A 21,068-nucleotide genomic window follows, 5' to 3' on the forward strand; every position below is an offset into this window, starting at 1 on the left:
TTGGGTTCTCAGCTCGGTCTACACAATCCACTACCCATCCTCCCATTTCACTAACCCATAGAGCAGAATGAATGATATAAACATCAGTTCTTCAGTTCTGGATCCCCATAGAAGAGCTCCAACAGAACAAGGAGAAGAGCAGGAAGGTGTTTTATTTTTCTTTAAAAAAAAAATTTAGGGACCCCTGGGTGGCTCAGTCGTTGAGCATCTGCTTCAGCTCAGGTCGTGGTCCCAGGGTCCTGGGACTAAGCCCCACATCGGGCTCCCTGCTAGGCGGGAAGCCTGCTTTCCCCTCTCTCACTCCCCCTGCTTGTGTTCCCTTTCTTGCTGTGTCTCTGTCTGTCAAATAAATAAATAAAATCTTAAAAAATAATAATAAATAAATAAATACATAAATAAAAAATTTAGACACAGAACTGGTCCTCTGCCACGTTTTAAAAATCAATGGGTTTGTCTTTTGTCTCCTTCCATATTCTTCCCTACTTCTCTTTCACGAGCTTGGTCTCTTCACCGCCCCACCCCCCAGAGTCCCTTGTCCTTCTGCTCTTCTGAGGCCCCCATGCTCCCTCCCCAAGTCCCCTCCCTTCCTCCTTCATATGAAAACTATGACTCCCTTGTGTAGGTAATCACAGTGCCGGTTTAGGAGTGGCTCTTACAATTTTACTTAAGTTAATTAATCCTAATTCATTAGTGGAATTAGCCACTTGGAGAGGAAGGATTTCTTCATGAGGGCAAATAGGGTGGTTTGTGCGTCTATCAGCCCCTGCAGGTCAGTCCCCTTTAGGTCTTTTACAGCTCCTTCTCATCCACGACTTCTGGATCTGTGCATTTGCTAAAAGCTCCAAATCTTTTTACTGAGGTTCTCCTGGCAGCTAGGGTGGGTGGAACGAGGCAGGGAGGTGAGGGCAGCTCTTTTTCCAGTTGTTTCAAGCTTGTACATTGCCTGGAATGATTTTTGCGCCCCTATTTGATAGGGTTGACTTCCATCTTTGATTCGTACTTAAAGCAAGGCCTCTTTAGTACCAACTCTGTAGGTCCCCCCATTGCCATCTTTAACCTTCAGACACTCAGACCACTACATTTTTATATGTGTCCATGTGGATTTTTGTTTTTCAGGATAAAAAAGGAGGGGGCACCATGAAGTGACTTAGACGCTGATTTTGGAAAGACAATGGAGGGGATATTTTGCATTGCTTTTATGTACAGAGATGCTAAGCCAAAAGAATCTTAATGTTTGAATGGGGAATATGAAGTATCTATTTCTTTTTTTTTCCATTCTTTTAAAAAACAATTAAATTGTGATTACAATTTCTTGGTGCCCTTCATTGATGATGGAAGTCATCCACTCTTCATGATTTTGTGTATTGGTTGGGGATCTTTAAGCAACAATTCATACATATTATTCTTTATTACCAGCAAAAAGTTCTCACTCTGCAATGATACTTGCCCCAAATATAAAAAAAAACATATAGAGTACCCTAACTAACTGTTTCCTCTGGAACAGGTCTTTCCTTTATTCTTGTAAGTCTCATTCCTTATTATTTCATCTCTATCACAAGGACCTTAGTTATGTGGCCTCATAAACGAAGGATAACTATGAAAGTATGAAATTCCAAATTCACCAACTAGCAAGTGCTACATGTTTAACAAGTGGTTAGATTCCCTCACACTATTCTTAAACACAGGCAGTTGTCATGCTCTCTTCGTATTTGCACAAGTCTAACAGCCCCGCAAACCTGCTGTGTCATTCCCGCCCGGAGCAGGGGTGCGTGGGGGAAGGGTAGCAGCGGTGCTGGGTGTCTGCGGGTCAGATCCGGCAGAGGGCGCCTGCGAGTCTGCGTGCGTGGGGTGGAGAGGCGGCTGGGTGACACCTAAGGTAAGAAAGTGAAATCATTTCAGTGTCCCCACCATAGAAGAAAAATACAAATACTAAGAGGTTATATTTGTTTACAGAACCGTGAAGTGACTCAGTCTATTAAAATGTGTGTCTGCCTCTATGCAAATTCACCTGGCAGGAAGGTGGGCACCTGTGTTCTTCATTTTCGGATTCCCAGAGGCTCCCTCTGGGCCATGAAGTCACAGATGACTCAGGTTTCCAGGAGGTCTTTTTTTTTTTTTTTTTTTTTTTTTTTTTTTGCCTCCAAGTCACTATGAGCTTTGTGAAGTCTCCTTCAACTTTACAAACGGAAAGTTGGGATATTTCTTTGTAGGCAGAATCAATAAAGAATCTCTCAGTATACAATAGGCAAATCATAAAAAAAAGAAAAATGGACAAGACATGTAACGACATCTAATATATACAATGGCCAAAAAGTATATGCAAAGATGCTCATCACTATGAAATTTTTTTTCGATGTACAAATGAAATACTTTATCGTATTGGCAGAGTTTTAAAAGTTTAATATCTAGTACTAGAAAAGATGCAGGGAAACAGTTGCACACACACGTACACACATTCTCTGACAGAATCCCATGTCTAGAGTCTGGAGTGTGTATCACGGATAAAACAGTATCTTTAAAAATCAGAAATAGTATTTCCATTGTGTATGTGTGTAAATACTTTTATATATATATATATATAAATATAATACATAAATTTTAGTATATATAAGTCTAAGTATATACTTTGTATATACTATATTGATGTTTTGCAACATGCATAAAATATTTTTGTAAAAATAATATTACATAATTAAGTTTCATGATTTTTGAACAATTTTGAAAATGTTTGAAAATGTTACAGTGTTAGAAAAATGGATTAAGGGATCTTTTCCCTACATATATTAGCAAGCCTGAAAATTTTATTGTATTCCACAATATAAATCAATTACAAACAAAAATTAAATAACACATATAGATTTTATCCCAGTAGATAATTGAAATATCACCTGATAGCAAGATTATTTTCTAAGGGGGAAAATGTGTTCTTTTATTTGAAAGTGTAAGAAACTTTCCAAGCTAATTTTACCATCAGTATTATTGTGCTAGAGGAAGTTAGTATTTTAATATTATTCACCCTTATTCCCAATCTATTTCATTTTAAATATTTCTTCTCACATTTTGCTTCTTATGGAATTTTGTATGCGTGTATTTGTGTACAAGAAGTGAAATGTGGAACCTTTGAAATGGAAAGCTCTGTGTGACATTTACTCAGTCAGTAAAAAAGTTTAGCCTGAAATGTTCTTACCTAGCCATCAACACCCTCATCCTCACATTCCTTTTGTTAAAATTTTGGGCAATGAATTCAAATGCTTACAATGTTTAGATAGGTCCTAGCCACTACTCTGCTAGTGTAGCAGGAAAAAATGGGGGAAAGATTGAATGTACAGTCCTGTAATCAACATAAGGAGGCATTTATCATTTATTTAACTGCTTATTAAAGCCAATAAACTTCATCAGTATGGTATTCAAAGCATTATAATGTATTCCTCCCCAAATTTTTAGGTAGTGTTATACATACTTGTTTTCCAAACTAGGATTAATGGTCCTGTTAAGCAAATAGCTTAGTCTCTAATCAGAGTATGTCTACAAACCTGTTTGCCTCAGAAAATGGCAATATAGCATATTATTTCAGAAAATGTATGAACAACCTTCATGAGGGTTGATTTATGTACCAAATACACTGGCAGACCTAACAATAAATAGGGAACGAGCAAATCACAGATTTATTGGGATTCTGAAGAGCCTCAGTGGTATTCCCTGGCAAAAATGCTTACCACATCACTCATATTTTGGTATGAACGTGGCCACGTTACCTTAAATTCCACCATTAGGACCCACAACCTTGATTAAATTTTTTAAATAATGCAAATGCCCCTGAAGGAAATCCAAATAGCAAAGTGGGATTATTAATCCTCGGTGTAGTTTTTAAAAAATAAATTGTATATCTCCAGTAATTTTCTGATATTGAGAATCTGGAGTTGAACAAAGAAAGACTCTGCTTTGAAATTACAGCCAGGGAGAATCCTCCTTCCCCACAACATTACTTGTGGGGGGCTTCCCCCACCCATCCCTCTCCATCGTCTCCTTAACAGCGAGCATTCATTACTTTGGTCAGTCAATATTTCATGAACACCTAGATGTCCTACACTTAACACACCTGAATAAAATCACATACATAGAAATTGCGCACATAATTTAAAGAAAAACTGTTTTGATAATTTTAGAATTCAAAAAGAAAGGCAAGTTCTCCTAAACTCATTTAACATCTCTGTGCCAACCTGTCACATTAAGAGTATTAGTATTATCCAAAGGGCTCCGGAATCTTTCAGTTGAAGTACTCTCTGGATTAAGAGGAGGTGTGGTCTCTGAGGAGTTATTTTCTCTTTCAGAGATGCTTGGGAGTGAGAATGCAGTGGTGCGGGCAGGTAAGGGGTCGCCTGGAGTCAGAGCACTGGGCTTTTCTGTTGAGTTCAGTCCTATTGTATTCATGGGAGATGGAAGAAGAAAAACAAAATAAATACATGAATCATATCCTGCAACATATACTCATCTGCGTTTACTAACTCCCCAGTCCATTATGGCATGTATATAAATATATAGATATACATATATATACACGCATACATGCACAACATAGACATGATACGTGTATGTATATATATGTATGTGTACACAGTGTGTGTATATATTAGTAAATACATATACATATATACACACATATATATAAATATAAATGCATACAGAGGTATAGATATGTAGACTTAGATATAAAACAAGCTACAGAACAGAGGCTAAAGATACAAATGGGGAAATGAAACCGAAAGCAACTATTCCCTGCCCTCTTCCCTTTCAATTGCTGGATTCTCAACTGTCCAAAGCAATTGGGTTCAGAAGGACTCTGGGAAACAAACTGAGGGTTGCGCAAAGGGAGGTGGGTGGGGGGATGGGGTAACTGGGTGATAGGCACTAAGGAGGGCATGTGATGTGATGAGCACTGGGTATTATATGCAACTATGAATCATTGGACACTATATCAAAAACTAATGATGTACTATATGTTGGATAATTGAATTTAAATTTAAAAAAGAAAAGAAAAGAAAGATAGAACACATGTATAAAGAAAATTGATTAACAGAAATTGTAAAAAAAAAAATGTAAAGGACTTACCAATGAGGAATAGAGAAAGATAAACTCCAAAAGAGATTATTAGGAGGACTAGTGTTCCAGGAGAAAAAAGATGAAAGATAAAGTTCTAGGTACAAAGTGATCATTTTTCAATAAATCAAAGTCAAACAAAGCAAAGATTGGGTAAAAGACGGGGAAACAAAAGTCTCAAACAGATACACAAATGGCCCAAGTCTACAAAAATGTTTTGAACTTTTTGCTAATATAAGAAGTACAATTTGGGGCGCCTGGGTGGCTCAGTTGGTTGAGCGACTGCCTTCAGCTCAGGTCGTGATCCTGGAGTCCCTGGATCGAGTCCCGCATCAGGCTCCCTGCTCAACGGGGAGTCTGCTTCTCCCTCTGACCCTCCCCCCTCTCATGTACTCTCTCTCTCTCTCATTCTCGCTCTCAAATAAATAAATAAATCTTTAAAAAAAAAAAAAAGAAGTACAATTTGAGATACTGAAACAACACTTTCTATAGTTCCAATTCACCTCAGAAGAAAAAACAATATGGCAAGGCAGTGTTGAAATAGGTACCAGAGCAGCTGATTGGAGTATTCGATTGGTGAAAGCTTCCTGCAGGGCACATTAGCACCACGTATTAAAGGCCTTTAAATTTTTGGTGTTCTCTTACTCAGAATGTGTATTTCTTTATTAAAGAATTGGCGGGGGAGGGGGAGCGGGTAGGCAGTTGTGGAGACTACACCAAAAATTGTTTAAAAAAAAAATACATTGTGATTTCTGGATATGAGGTTATAGTGATGTGGCTTTTTTTCTAAATCATCTATGTTTAACATGTATTCACTTCCATGAATAGCCAAATTTATGTTTTTCAATAATTAACAAAAAATTGAATTATATCACGCAAGTATTTTAACCATTCAGTTCAACAAGAGTGGGTAAGAGAAAATGGCATGAATATGGGAAGAGGAAGAAGGGGAGAAACTGGAAAAGAGTAGAAGTGGTAAGAATTAAGAACCGAAATTAAAAGATTACTGAATAGGGAATTAAGAAAATAGAAGTAGAAAGGACACACAGAAGTCCTTACTTCATTCATTTAATGTCAAAGGCAAAGTGAAATCAATGTTTACTAAATACAGATAAAAACCATCTAAACCCTATTGAATTTCCCCGAGGCCATGCACATAAAATAATGTGGAACTCTGCTGTGGTTCAGAAATCTAAAGTGATAGTACAGTTGTTACAGTTGTTGTTTCCCAAGGAAAATTTTCAAACTCTAGAATTTTATAATATAACCTAATAACTCACAAATCAACATATTTACTAACAAACTTTCACCCATAATACAAGCCAACATATCTAGCTAAGTAATAGGCAAGTAGCTCCTTCCTGGGTTCAGTGTAAAATCATAAGTTTAACTCGATTTATTCTCTCACCTGCTCTTTGTTGAATAAAAGGAAGGGAGTGGGGGAAGAGGAAAAGACAGCAGGAGGAAAGAGAAGGAGAGAGAACAGGGAAGGGAGAGAGGGAGGAGTTAAAATTCGGTGCACTTTCATCACTATAGACTTGAACAATTACTCATTTGTTGTTTTTAGGTTCAACTGTCTTTGGTTTCGGTAGGATTCCAATGATCCGTTCTGCTTTGAGAGAAATGTGGCGACATTTTCCCTTTATCACCCATTCCTTCTTTTCTTTTACATTTGAATTACAAAGAGACTAAAGGGAATATCATTCCAAATACCTCGCATAATAGTACTGTGCTTTGTTGAAGAGTAGCATTCATAAAGATTATATCTCCTCAAGCAAATTCACTCCAAGGTCTATGCAAAAAAGGGTGTTCAAAAAACTATCCTCCTACCGAGAAGCCTTAATATTCTTGCACATGTCTTAAGCTCGGGGCACATTCCCTAATTCAGTGAGTAAGAATTTAATTCAGGATTAGAAAACACACTCCAATGGCCAATTCTACATTGTCCTTCATCTTCACTTTGGAGATGCTACTTGTTTCCATTGATCATCTTCTTGTTGGCAATATTTGCAAGAGGACATTCGCATTTGCATTTGGGGTCACTATTTTGACTTACCTCATGTCATCATTTGGAGGCTTGTTATAACAGTCAGTGCAGAGACAGTGGAAACTCTCTCAATAAAATGATGAGTCATCTATCATTTTAAACATTCACTCCCCATTCTACCCCATTCCCACTCCCCTCCTGCAACAATAACCAATTTATATGATTGAAATGAACTTAATCATTTGTAAAAGGCGGAAATGCTAACATGCATGAGAGTAGCTGGCATAAACCAATCACATCTACTATGCCTTAATGACTTCCATGTATCTATAAAAATTCTCTGCCATACTAGACAATGATAAAATCCTAATACTACATCTTTTAAAAAATAAGAGAGTATATTTCTTATGCAGATTCAGGAACATTTTGTTAGTTTCCACTTAGTTCTTTGTTTCCATAGTTTGAAATGAATTTTCACTTAATTAAAAAAAATAATTCCTTTAATTACCCAATTCTCAGAATATTTTGAATGAACCTAACTAGAACTGTGCATTATAGTTATTAAATCAGAATTATCTTAGTGGCTTTACTTACTCTTTTAATGCATACTGTCAACCATATGATGAATCAAGAAATCAGTAATACATTTTAAATAGCAGTAACATTTGAGTGATATAACTTATTTTCTCTCTTATTTTGCATGTAGTATGTATGAATTTATTTTTAACATTTTCATTGTTTAAATTTAATTTATCTCAGGATTAGAATACTCATTAAGACTATTAATTTAATTGTGACAATAGAATTTGGAAATGATTATTATAAAATATCTTACTAATCTCAAAGTTTTTCTTTTTTATATATATCCATAAATGTATAACATATATATGTTGAGAATTCTAATTTCTCAGATAATTCCTTAACCAATTTTTGAGCCATAAAATTTTGTGATCTAACTTGAATTGTTTGTAATGTTAAAATTTAAAAAGAGATTGGAGCCCTGCCATGCAACTTATTGTCAAGTTTAAGAAAAGCTGTAATTTATACACAATAATACATATACAAATACATTCAAGTAGTTATAAAACTTTATATCTTATAAGCAGGAATATTAAGAACAAGAAAACATCAAGAACCATTCATAATTATAACATTTGTCCTTATAAAATGATTTTACTAGATAATAATAGAAAATTCTATCAACATTAAATACATAAACTTTGCAACAACAAAAAAAAATAAGTAAAATGCAAATATTAATTCTTACCAAGAGTGGAAGGGGATTCTCCTGAAAAAAGGAAAAAAAAAAATCTCTTAGAAAATTTCAAATTTCATACATACTTATCTAAATATAAGTTATATATAAAGTCATCTCTATGTTAGTTAACATTCACAAGGTGGCAATTTTCAGTACCTTTTTCCCCACTGAAACTACATTCCTTCTCTTAATGTCATGTTTACAAAGCCCAAGTGTGTCAAAATTATGCTATTAGTTTTTGAATTCTCAGGTAAAATAAGAAAAATAATGCAATAAAGGAGAGCTATTAGAATTAATTTTAAGCTTGCAAAAGACCTTGGAAATTTTCCCCCAAATGCATTCATTTATTTAGATAATGATTATTTATTGAGTGCCTATTATGTGCTAGACATCATGCCACATTCTAGGGATATAATATAACCAAGATATAGAAATTTCCTGCCCCCAATGAGCTGGGTTCAGTGTGAGATACAGAAAAAAAGGAAGAAAAAAAATCATATGGTGTGATGACAAATGAGACAGAATGTGCTATAGAATCATATAGGGAGATCACCTAATTTAGCTTTCTGGGGTTGGTGGCCAGCTGGGGGAGGATGCGAGAGAGAGGGTTTCTTGGATACATTTAAGCTGTGACCTAAAGGATTATGGACAGTTAGCTTAGTGCTAGAGGAATGAGCTGGGATTTGTCTTACAAGCTTTAAACAGTCATCAGAGGAAGGTGTTTAAGGGGAGGTCTAATGGAGAAGCATTTCAATTTTGTATTGACCTTGTTGTAAAATGGAAAATAGATTATCAGAAGGCAAAGCTGGGAAAGAAACATCAGAGACTAAAAAAAAAGCATATGAGAAAGATGATGATCTACATGAGGAAAATGGTACCAAAAAAAAAAAGACATGAAAAAAATCCGTGAAACACTTTGAAAGTAGTCATCAAGACTTTGTAAATCTTTGCAAGTAAAGAAAGGCAGAGAATGAGTAAAAAGGAAAACATTCAGGTTGATAGTTTAACATACTAGGCAATTGTAGTTAGGTAGATTGTGGAAGTTTTCACTAAGCTAAAGAAGAAAGAAAAGCCAAAGAGACAGGAAAATTTGATATGCTTGAGACTTCTATGTAAAAATACTTGGTAATATTTGGAGGTGGAGGTTGGTAGCTCAAGATATACATCTGGGCTAAGGCTATGGATCAGCATATAGATGAATATTGTAACTACGAAGGTGAAGGAGATTCCCCAGGTATAAAAAAAAGAGGAGCGTCCAGGATAGAATTCTGAAGTTGAATAAATATTAAAGGAGAGGGCCAGCAAAGGTGACCTAATTTTCTATGTAAAAGGGCAGTTGAAGTCAACAAGGGTTATGAGTAGAGGGTGTTTCAAGAAGGAAATTAATGAGGGGCGCCTGGGTGGCTCAGTCGGTTAAGGGTCTGCCTTTGGCTCAGGTCATGATCCCAGTGTCCTGGGATCAAGTCCTGCATCGGGCTCTCTGCTCAACAGGGATTCTGCTTCTCCCTCTGCCTCTACCCTTCCCCCCTGCTCATGCTCTCTCTTGCAAATAAATAAATAAAATCTTAAAAATAAAAGAAGGAAATTAATGAAATCAAATAAAATGAGAGCTAACATGGATCGATTGGATTTATGAACGAGGGCTCATGGGAATGTTGGAAAGGTCAGTTTTATTGCCGTGATGGGAACTGGATTCAGTCTGCAGCGAAGTAAGACATGTTTTCATTCCCCCTCTTTGTAAATGACTATTAAAAAGATCATAAAGTTCTTTCCCAAATGATAGTCAACTGATGTGAAAAGGAATCAAGCATCAGATAAAAGAACAGATTGGCTAGTATTTAAGACACCTTCCTGCCTTGAGATTTTATTTTCCAATCTGAAAAAATTTCTTTCCCTCAGAAGTGCCATCAGATGGGTATGACCCAGTATTCTTCAATGACATTGATAAAAAAGTATTTGTGTATTATATATTTTATATATGTATAGATCCTATATATATGTTATGTATTATGTATATCATATGTAAATGTGTAATTATTAAAATATATTATTAAAATATATATTGTATCAAATATTTTCTTACTTTCTCATTATAGTTCTCTACTTTTTCTTCATCATTCAAACTTAAGTATTGTTTTTAATTTACATGATTTGGATTTTTGTCCCTCCTCTTGTTTAGTCAGCTTTTATTTTTCTAGCTCATATAAAATAATATTTTTATTTTTTATTTTATTTTTTTTCCTGTTAGTAGTTTTCTCTCTTCTCATTTGTTTTTACTTCCTTCTAAATTAAGTTCTTAGAATTGTGTTGATTTGCAAAAGAAGTAATAAGAAAAATTAAAAATTATTACTATAGGAGTGACTAACAGCTCTTGTGTTTTAAGTGAAAGAAAAAATAATCCTCATGATAAATGTAGATCATTTAACATAGTGCCAGATTCAAAATATTTGGTTAGAGTGTATAAACATGTTTCATATGATACATCTCTTCTCTTTATCTAAGAAGTACATAAGTTTTTAAATATCTAAAACTATTTTGATATGCCCCTTCTCAATATAAACACGTAATTCCTTGGAACTTCGAACAAGTTAATTTGATTCATTTAAATCAAAAAAGTATTTGTTGTTTTGCTGGCATGATATTAGGTGTTAGGTTTGAACATATAAAAGGCATGGTCCTTTGCTCTGGGAAAAATTACCATCTGTGAGATATCTATATCCATATCAATAGAAATTTCCAAGAGTCTGGAAAGAGATTTAGGTCATAGGTGAACCTGATTATGACTAATAGTTAAAATTCCTTCCATTGGAGATCAGCAAGAATCACACAACAAGACGAGGAGGAAGAAAAGCAGCCGTGGATATGTAGCTAAGAGCCTTGCATATCATAAGTGGTCGATAAGTAATTGTTGAATGGTTTTGAGCATGAGTAAATGCAAGGGAGAAATCAAAGAGATCTGATGACAACACCTTTGGAGAGGAGCCAGGAACAAGCCTTCTAGGCTATGATAAAGAGATTGAGGGCGCTTGGGTGGCTCAGTTGGTTAAGCGACTGCCTTCGGCTCAGGTCATGATCCCAGGGTCCTGGGATCGAGTCCCACATTGGGCTCCCAGCTCAGCGGGGAGCCTGCCTCTCCCTCTGACCCTCTCCTCTCTCATGCTGTTTCTCTCTCGCTCACTCTCCAATAAATAAATAAATAAAATCTTTAAAAAAAAAAAAAAAGAGATTGAATTTTTTCCTGAGAGTGATGGACGCCATTGAATCAATACATGTAGAAGAGAAATCAAATAGTAGATTTGATGACAGAGAAAAGAGGAATCTTAATGTTGTCTGTACTGCATCCACTAACTCCAAGCACCACTATGCTCGATTGTTGTAGTTTATTAGTTTGTTGCCACCAAAACATGCAGCACAAATGACATAGAACATGTTGTAAGAAGGATTTACAATTTGTCACATATTTATTATGGAAATGAAAAAAGGAATGTTGGGATAATAAGGAAGCTTTTGCTTTAACATAAGAACTATGAATACTAGAGTAAATATGCTAGAAATATTTCTTTTTTTTAAAGATTATTTATTTATTTATTTATTAGAGAGTGAGCAGGAGAGAAACAGCATGAGAGGGGAGAGGGTCAGAGGGAGAAGCAGGCTCCCCACTGAGCTGGGAGTCCGATGTGGGACTCGATCCCAGGATCCTGGGATCATGACCTGAGCTGAAGGCAGTCGCCTAACCAACTGAGCCACCCAGGCGCCTGCTAGAAATATTTCTAAACAGTAGACTATTCATCAGGCCACATACATGTTAAATACCCCAAGGATATTCATTTAATTCTAACTGCTTCAAATGCAAGGAATTTGTTTTTAGAGGCACCTGGCTGGCTCCGTCGGTTAAGTGTCTGACTTTTGATTTCGGCTCAGTTCATGATCTCGGCTCAGTTCATGATCTCAGGGTCCTGGGACTGAGCCCTGTGTCGGGCTCCACACTCAGTGTGGAGTCTGTTTGGGATTCTCTCTCTCCCTCTCTCTCTGCCCCTCCTCCCACTCACACTCTAAATAAATAAATAAACAAATAAAATCTTTAAAAAATAAAAAAGCAATGAATCTTTTTTTTTTTTTTTAAGATTTTATTTATTTATTTGAGAGAGAGAGACTGAGAGAGAGAGCACATGAGGGTGGGGAGGGTCAGAGGGAGAAGCAGACTCCCTGCCGAGCAGAGAGCCCGATGCGGGACTCGATCCCGGGGCTCCAGGATCATGACCTGAGCCGAAGGCAGTCGCTTAACCAACTGAGCCACCCAGGCGCCCCTGAATCTTCTTAAAGGAAATATGTGATGTATAATATTTTAATCCAAGTTTTGAAAAGGAGAGCAGGAAAATTACCAAAACGGAGAAGACAATTTCTACAGGTGTATCTTTTTAAAAGGATAATTCAGAAGTGATATTTTATTATTATTCATTGCTAATACGTATTGAGTGTTCAGGGCATGCTAGGCACTATAGTAAGCATGTTGCTTGTATTTTCTTCCTTAAGGATCACAACACCCTAAGAAGCTTACAGAAGTCAAGTGTCTTGGCTAAGTTCACAAGGCTAGTATATGCCAGCCCAGGCTTGAACCTGAGCCTGTCTGACTCTGCAGATCATGCTGTCAACCCCCAGGTCTCCTGCTTTCCTCATTAATCTATCCTTACCGCCTTTCCTCTCCACCTGACCTCTCAGCATGGAAATTCTTTTAGCCAATGTTTTAAGTTATATAGAGATGGGTATTTGTTAAAAGCTCATAAGCTAAATAAAAACGCATCTTAATCAGGCTTGGACTACAAAATAAACGACTAATAGTGCTACACTTGCTAAAACAAACTTGACCCTAAATATAGACATTTAGGTTAAATTATAGTTTGCTGGATAAATGCTCTATGTATGGTATAGGTAAATACTAGAGAAAAATCAGAGGTGTGTCAATTTAATTTACTACAGAATATTATTTTGACAGGAAAGTCAACCAAACTACAGAGACATCAAACAAAAGTATCATAACTCACAGACCTTGTGTTTATCTGTGAATAGGCTTCCGTAGCTTGGAAACAGAAAAATGGCTTCTCTCCAAATGTATATCTTCATCTATGTATTTCTGGTCTAATCATGGGTCCATTCAACATTTCCCCAAATCCTTTAATCTTCAATGCAACAAAATTTAGCATCCATGGCAAACAATATAATATCTAAAGATGGATCACATTTTCCTTTCCTCTGTGTTCATGCTTACTTCCCATAAAGGCTTCTCAAATTGAATACGTGTTTTCCTTTACACCCTTTTATCTCAGAATCTGATTCTAAATTCCTCTGTTGAGTGATTTTTAGGCTATTTTGAAACACCGTAGCTTATTTTATATTTTATTTCACTTTCTTTATAGAGTATTACACACACACATACACACACACACAGTGTTTTATCTTTGAAAGAAAATTCCAAGTCTTCAGCATCACAGTTTAGACTCAATATAAGACTAAACTTACTTATTCTCATAGTCACAAAATCCCTATAAACAGATTTTCAGTCTCTGTAACACTTTCAGTCAACATGATAAATCACATGAAAATTACTTATGCACTCAGTAAATCTTACAGAAACACACTGAAATAAAATTCCATAAATAGAAACCACTTCCAAACTTAAGTTAAAGTCCTTAAGAAAATATTCAGGAATTATAGCAATGCAACTTGAAATGACATTAATTTCCATAAACCATATCTACTAGATTACATAAATTAAAAAGTTTTTCAATTATTTTTAAAATATCAAAAAACTTAACTACAAATCTCAAAGGAGGAACACATATAAAGACAACCTACATGAAATAGCCTAGTTAAAAATCTAATATCTAAAGAACATATCCCCTCAAAAACCACTCTAATGACTTACATTAAATATAAGCAGTCCAGCAACAAATACTTCCATGGAGACTGTTTCTACATATCATATAAGGTAGATAGATGAAGTTACTTAAATATTTAGAGGAGACAGTAGCAACAAATGTCTGCAGTACTTTGTCAATATCTGCCATCACATTTTGTAATTCTTCCTAAATTATATGAGCAATGACTGCAATAGTCGATTATATTTTACATATGCAGACAGTATTCGGAATGTTACCGAAATCATCGGAAGAAGCAACTGTGCTGGGGTGCCTGGGTGGCTCAGTTGGTTAAGCGACTGCCTTCGGCTCAGGTCATGATCCTGGAGTCCCGGGATCGAGTCCCGCATCGGGTTCCCTACTCAGCGGGGGGTCTGCTTCTCCCTCTGCCCTCTTCCCTCTCGTGCTCTCGGTCTCTCATTCTCTCTCAAATAAATAAATAAAATCTTAAAAAAAAAAAAAAAGAGGAAGCAACTGTGCTGAAGTCTCATCGTTAAACAAGAAGACCTGATCAGACTGGTTGCATGGAATATTTAATTGTTTCATGACCTACTCACTCTTCTTCAGTATATGGTGATAGAGTGATCTGCTTGGCCAGTGCAAAGCGAGAGAACTGGTATAGTTGTCTCAGCTGTTTGGCATGGGTAGACAGCGCTGTACTCCTTATGCCCTAGTTCATGTAGACTTAAAAGCAATCATATACTGTTAGTGGAGTCAAATAGACTTGGAAAAAGCAAATATCTGCAGAAAGTATTTAATGACTAGTGTATAATAAATACCTATTTAATATTAGGAGATTGTATTAATATAAATAGCATTACCATATGTGTAAACATTCTATATGAACAGCACTGGGAGGGTGTGGAAAAAAACAGGTAAAGAAAAATATGTGAAATAGTAGTGGGGATTAAGAGGGGGAATGTATATATGTGTGACTATAAAAAGAAGGCATCAGTACTTCTAAAAGTAAGAACTGCATGAGAGTTCTTAAATTCTAGAAGCTCAGGAAACAAATGTAATAAAATAGAACATAGTAAGATACTTAGTATTTCTATATGTTACCTTTTGACTTCATTCTTCTGGGGCAACATTTTCTACATTTTTTTTAAAAGGTAAGTGTCTATTTTCATTATTTAGACAAGGGAATATTTAGAAATATTCCAGTAGGTGGCACCATAGCTCCAAAAATCTGTAAATCATAGGGCAAGTGCTATTTTCCATTATAATCCTTTTGTGAATCACCAGGAGAATTGACTAAGTACATTAAATAGATGAAAATGTAGATAACAGAGCACTTGATCTTCAAAGCTATGTTATTCTAACAGATGCATTGTTACTGAATTTACCTTTCCCAATATGTTTCCTTTAGGACTCAAAATGTTTAAGTGATCACAAATCAAAGTTACCTTGAAGTCACACCCCCAAGAAATTTCAGTAAAAACTGGGAATCAGTTGAGTGAAAATGACATTTCAAAAGACGTACTTGGGCTTTAAATACCACCCGTTCTCACCATCACCCCTACCCCCACCCCCCACCCCCAAAAAGAAATGGAATGTCATTTCCAAAGGGATTTAAACATGTCTAGTTTGGCAAATCTAAGAAAAATACAAGGACAGAAGGGTGAAACAAAATAGATGAAATACATACTTATTCTCAGCATCTGCCCTAAAATGAACGGTGGCATGTTTTGAAGGCTGAGAATGCATATCTGACCTCTATAAATATAAAGGCCTTACAAAAGTGAAATAAGCACATCAAGACAAAAAAAAAAAAAAAAAAAATAAGGGTCAGCTCTATGCATGGTTTTCCTTGTTTAGTAAGGCATGATAATAATAAAGAACATAAATAAAAATAAAAGGATTCTACTTTTACTTACTCTGTAAACCTGGTATGTGGTCCACAGACAGCAAATCCCACAAATCCCATCAAATTATTAAATATCTGTGGGGTAAGCGCTCTGTGCAAGGGACAAACAAGGTTTTATCTGGATTTCAGGGAAACATAGGAAATAGTCTTTCCTTCATTAACTTATCAGTAAATATAATAATGAAAGCAGCAGTTTATTAAAATGTTATTATGTATCAGACATTATGCTAACAGCTTTGCATGTTTTTGCATTTAGTCATTCAAGCAAGCCAAGTATTTTTCCTATTTTATAGGGAATGAAACTGAGACTCGGAGTTTAGTAAACTGCTCACAGCCACATATCTAGGAAGTGTTAAATTTGACGGAGTGTCTGTCTCATCATAATTTTCCCCTTCTTTACTCAGACTTTATGTTAAAACATTGGTTGTGTTGTTATTATGCCTGGAATCTCATGAATAAAACAGCTACTGATAACCACCAGAAAATAATTTCAGAGATTTCTAGTCATATGGAAACATAGGATGTTAATGTCTATTGACATGTAGTTCATTTGATAGATAAGGAAACTAAAACTGGGTGATCTTCAATGCCTTTCTGATTTCAAGCAATTTAGTAAGAACCACAATTTCCAAGCTCCACCAATTACCACAGAATTTCAACATACTTTAAGTACAAATGGACATTCAAGAAACACTAGATCAAAGCCTCTAAAAAGAAAGACATAGACCAAGATTAAACAGAAGAGAGACTTGGGAGAAATAGAGACAATGCAAGGAGCAGAAGAAACCCTGAAACCAACTGTAATTCATATTCTCAGAAATGAGACAACATGGCATCCATGAACAAAGAGCAAAAAAGCAACATTTCAATATTAAGAAAGGAAGCCAATAGATACTTGATAAAATATTTGAAAAAGGAAAAAAGAAAAAAAGAAACAACAGTTCAATAGAAAGCACCATTTAAAATGCCAAAATATCTCAAAGTGTTTATGTTTGCTTCTGGAAAGCAGGAATTGAAGATGGGAAGCAGGGGGGGACAAAGGACTGATCTTATTTACTATAAACTAATAGTACTATTCAAACTTTCAAACTACACACACACACACACACACACTTGAATAAAAATACAAATAAAGTTATCAGTATGTAAAATTGAGTTGAGGGTAAAGAGGGCAAAAGCATAAGGCCTGGGGTAGAATAAAATCAAGGAATTCATTATTGTTAAATATAACAATCATATATCTAGCTGTCTCCTAAAGAATTTTTATGTGAAAGATCACAGCTATTGTTCGATTGTGAGTACATATGAGTATGCAAACACACTCATCTCTAAAACCAGACATGTATTTATATGTCTTTCATATTTGGCTTAAAACATCATATTATCAATTTCAGCCATGTTGATGAAACAAATCATAACAAAAAAATTAATAAATGCAAGATGACCATCAATAAAAGATTGGTTACTTTTCCTGAATTTTTATCCTAAAATATTTATCTCTAAGTCATGGGGAAAGAAAAAAAAAACTAGATGATCTCTTCCTGTGTAATGATGGTCAGCCTGAGGTCTTTGATTTAGATTCACAAGTCTTAAAAAGTCCTGCAGTCAAGTTTTTTCAGAAGTATTTCATGCTACATGTCCCTCAAAGACATTTATAACATGTTAACGTATCAAAGTCAAAGAGAAATTTATGTGGCTTTGTTTGACCCAGAAGTATTTGCCACCAACCCATTTTTTTCCATGGACATAGTATGGACACTGTCATGAAATAAGAGTACTGTGGAACCTCAGTGGAACACAGTTTATGATTCTGGTTTGTATTAGTTACATATAACTTTACATATATAAAAAGAGAAAGAGAATGAATAAACAATATTATAATCCTGATAAATACAAAATTAGGATTTGTATTTGCACCAGATTAAAATTTCAGATTAAATCAGATTCAAAATTCTGGGCTCCACCTCTCTAGATTCTGATTCAGTAGATTTGAGGTGTGATTTGTGCACTAGTAATTTCTTAAAGCTCTAATGGTGATTATGGGGGAGGAACAAGGATTAAGAATGATTGGTAAAGATACTTCTCTTATGCATGTACAGTTAACCCTTGAAAAACACAGATGTGAACTGCCCGGGTCACTTACAGGCAGATTTTTTATAGTACAGTACTGTGAATGTATTTTCTTTGCAATTTTCTTAACAGCATTTTCTTTTCTCTAGCTGACTTTATTGTAATAATACACTATGTAATACATATAAAGATATAAAATATGTGCTAATAGACTGTTTTTGTTACCAGTAAGTCTTCCAATCAACAGTAGGCCAAAAGTTTTGGGAGAGCCAAAAGTTATACTTGGATTTTCAACTGTGCAGGGCAATTGGCACCCTTCATCCCCCCGTCATTCAAGGGTCAACTGTACTCTAAAAACATTTCCCATAATAGATTTACAGAGCATACCTCAGAGATATTGCAGGTTCAGCTCCAGACCACCACAATAAAGCAAATAGCACAATAAGAGAGCCAAACAAATTTTTTGGTTTCCCAGTGCTTATGTTATGTTTATACTATACTGTAGTTTATTAAGTGTACAATATCAAATGGCTAAAAAAAAGTACATACTTTATTTTAAAAATACGTTTATTCCTAAAAAATTCTAATCACTATCAGGTGTTCAGCAAATCATAGGCACTGATCACAGATCACCATAACAAATATAATAATAATGAAAAAGTTTGAAATGTTGCAAAAATTACCAAAGTGTGACACAGAGACACGAATTGAGCAAATGCTATTAGAAAAATGATGCTGATAGACTTGCTGGAAGCAAGATTGTCACAAACCTCTCATTTGTAAAAAAAAAAAACTCAGTGTCCGAGAAGCACAGTGAGCCAAAGTGCAATAAAATGAAGGATGCCTGTATTCTCAAGTTAAATGTCTTTTTGTTTCTTAGGAAAACATCTGTTTTTATTTATCTAAATCCAGGGATAAATACTTAATTTATAAAATATATCTCAGATAGCAAGAACTTCCTAATTATACTAATCCCTTAGTAAGTGTATGTTTTTGTAGTGGTTGGCTTTTTCTAGGATAGAATAAAATTATAGTCAAAGAAATACAAAGAATCACAAAAGGCTGTTTGTACAAGTGGTGAAATTGTTTTGTTAGTGTCCTTAGTAGCATTCATAATAGTTACTGTTTAATAATCAGCTACTATGTAGATGGCACTATGCTAAATAATTTTATATATTACTTCATGTAATCTTTACAGAAACCTTACGATGTAGACAGCATTATCTTCTTTATACAGATGAAGCCTCAAAAAATAAATTTGTGCAAGGCTAAAGAGTTTGATTTTAAATGCTCATCTGTTTGACACTAAAAGCTTTGTGCTTATTCAACTGTACTCTGCTCTAAGGGAAAACTCTGTATGCTAAATCCAGTAGTTGTGTGAAAGACCTAGCAGAGACCCAAGCATGAGTAAAACATCATGGATGAACCATTAAAATGGGATTTGGAGTTAAGTCACACATTAAAATTTATTTTTAAGAAGTGCAAATTGTTGAATTATGACTATAAAAGAGTAAGAAAAAACATTTCTTTAGGGGAAAAAAAGTGGGGGGAGGGTGTGAACAGGCTGTGACAAAGTAAAACCAAGGTAAGGACTTACCCTTCAGTATTTTTACCCAAATCCTCAAGGAAGGAAAAATAAAACATGCTTGAAATGGTTTACTCTTACTATGTCTGTGCTTTAAAACAAAACAAAATAACACAAAAAGCTTGTGCTGATGAAATCTATACCTTGTAGGGGTGCCTGGGTGGCATAGTTGGTTAAGCCTCCGACTCTTAGTTTTGGCTCAGGTCATGATCTCAGGGTGGTGGGATCCAGCCTGCATGTGTGGGGATCCACCCCTGCATGCCTGGAATCTGCTTGGGAGTCTCTCTCCCTGTCTCCCTCTGCCCCTCCCCCTGCACTCTCTCTCTCTCTCTCTCAAATAAATAAATAAATCTTTAAAAAATGCTGTTTAAAAAAAGAAAGAACCTATATCTTGTAGAAGAAGTGCAGGAGTGAATGGGTAGGTGAGGCACTGTGTGGGGCAGGAAGCCAGCGAGGAGTGGGGAGTGCAGTGCATTTACTCTAGTTCTGGAGTCAATGACTTATAGCATCACCCACGAACTTTTTAAAAGAACAAGGACCGAACTTTAAATGAGAATCATTTTTTTTTGTGTGTGTGTGAACTAAATGCAAGATAATAAGAAAGAAACAGAAAATAAATGCTAGGTTTAAGGGAGTCTGCCTACCAAACTCGGCTCTTATCTCACAAACCGAATCACACGTCTGCGGAAGCTGCACAAAAGCCTTCTCTCCTGAAGGGAAGGGTAATAAAAGCAAAGGGTGATAAATGCACCACTAACTTCTCATTTCCCCTTAATGAAAACTCTGAGCAGAAACCTTTGATTTACTTTCAGAATCATTAAAGGAATCCCAGGCTTAACGGGAAAAGCTACACTTTCAAATAGAAAAGGTTTTCAATATGTTGTTCTCACAAGTGTGCTGTTTGCACAGCTAAAAGCTAACAGCAGTGTCTTTACTGCTCTTGTGGTTTCTTCTCTTCGGTGTACTTCTGTTTTTCTGATTCTAAGTCTTTAGAGGAAAGGAAGAGGTGCAGCTCCTGTGGTTAAGCACACAAGCAGTCCAAATGGTGAAACAGGTTGCCATAGCGCCGACATAATCAGCGCTATCTCAGGGCTAAACCACAACTTCTGCAGTATGTTGAAGCTGTCTGATATACATTTAACTGCTACAACAAAAAAAAAAGAAAAAGAAAAGAAAAATGTAAAAGACAGAAAGACAAAAAGAAAGGCAGAAAGACAATAAGCAGGAAAGAAGAAAGAAGAAGAAGAAAGAAAGAAAGAAAGAAAGAAAGAAAGAAAGAAAGAAAGAAA

The 21,068-nt window shown here is 35.6% G+C and overlaps 1 protein-coding gene across 5 annotated transcripts in view; it reads right to left on the reverse strand.

The window, feature by feature from the left end:
* The window catches only part of PTPRC (protein tyrosine phosphatase receptor type C), a 120,479-nt gene that overhangs the window by 55,044 nt on the left and 44,367 nt on the right, over window positions 1-21,068 (reverse strand). For 2 of the 5 annotated variants that reach the window (XM_035010385.1, XM_035010383.1), the window contains exons 3-5: window positions 8,352-8,372; window positions 4,221-4,418; window positions 1,737-1,871 (exon numbers count right to left, since the gene is read on the reverse strand). In XM_035010385.1, coding sequence (XP_034866276.1) covers window positions 1,737-1,871; window positions 4,221-4,418; window positions 8,352-8,372 — 354 coding nt within the window. The remainder of the gene's footprint in view (window positions 1-1,736; window positions 1,872-4,220; window positions 4,419-8,351; window positions 8,373-21,068) is intronic. The other 3 variants (XM_035010387.1, XM_035010386.1, XM_035010388.1) reach the window with 2 other exon arrangements.

This window comes from Mirounga leonina, unplaced genomic scaffold (assembly GCF_011800145.1).
Source record: "Mirounga leonina isolate KUSES-001 unplaced genomic scaffold, KU_Mleo_1.0 Mir_154, whole genome shotgun sequence".
Classification (NCBI taxonomy): domain Eukaryota; kingdom Metazoa; phylum Chordata; class Mammalia; order Carnivora; family Phocidae; genus Mirounga; species Mirounga leonina.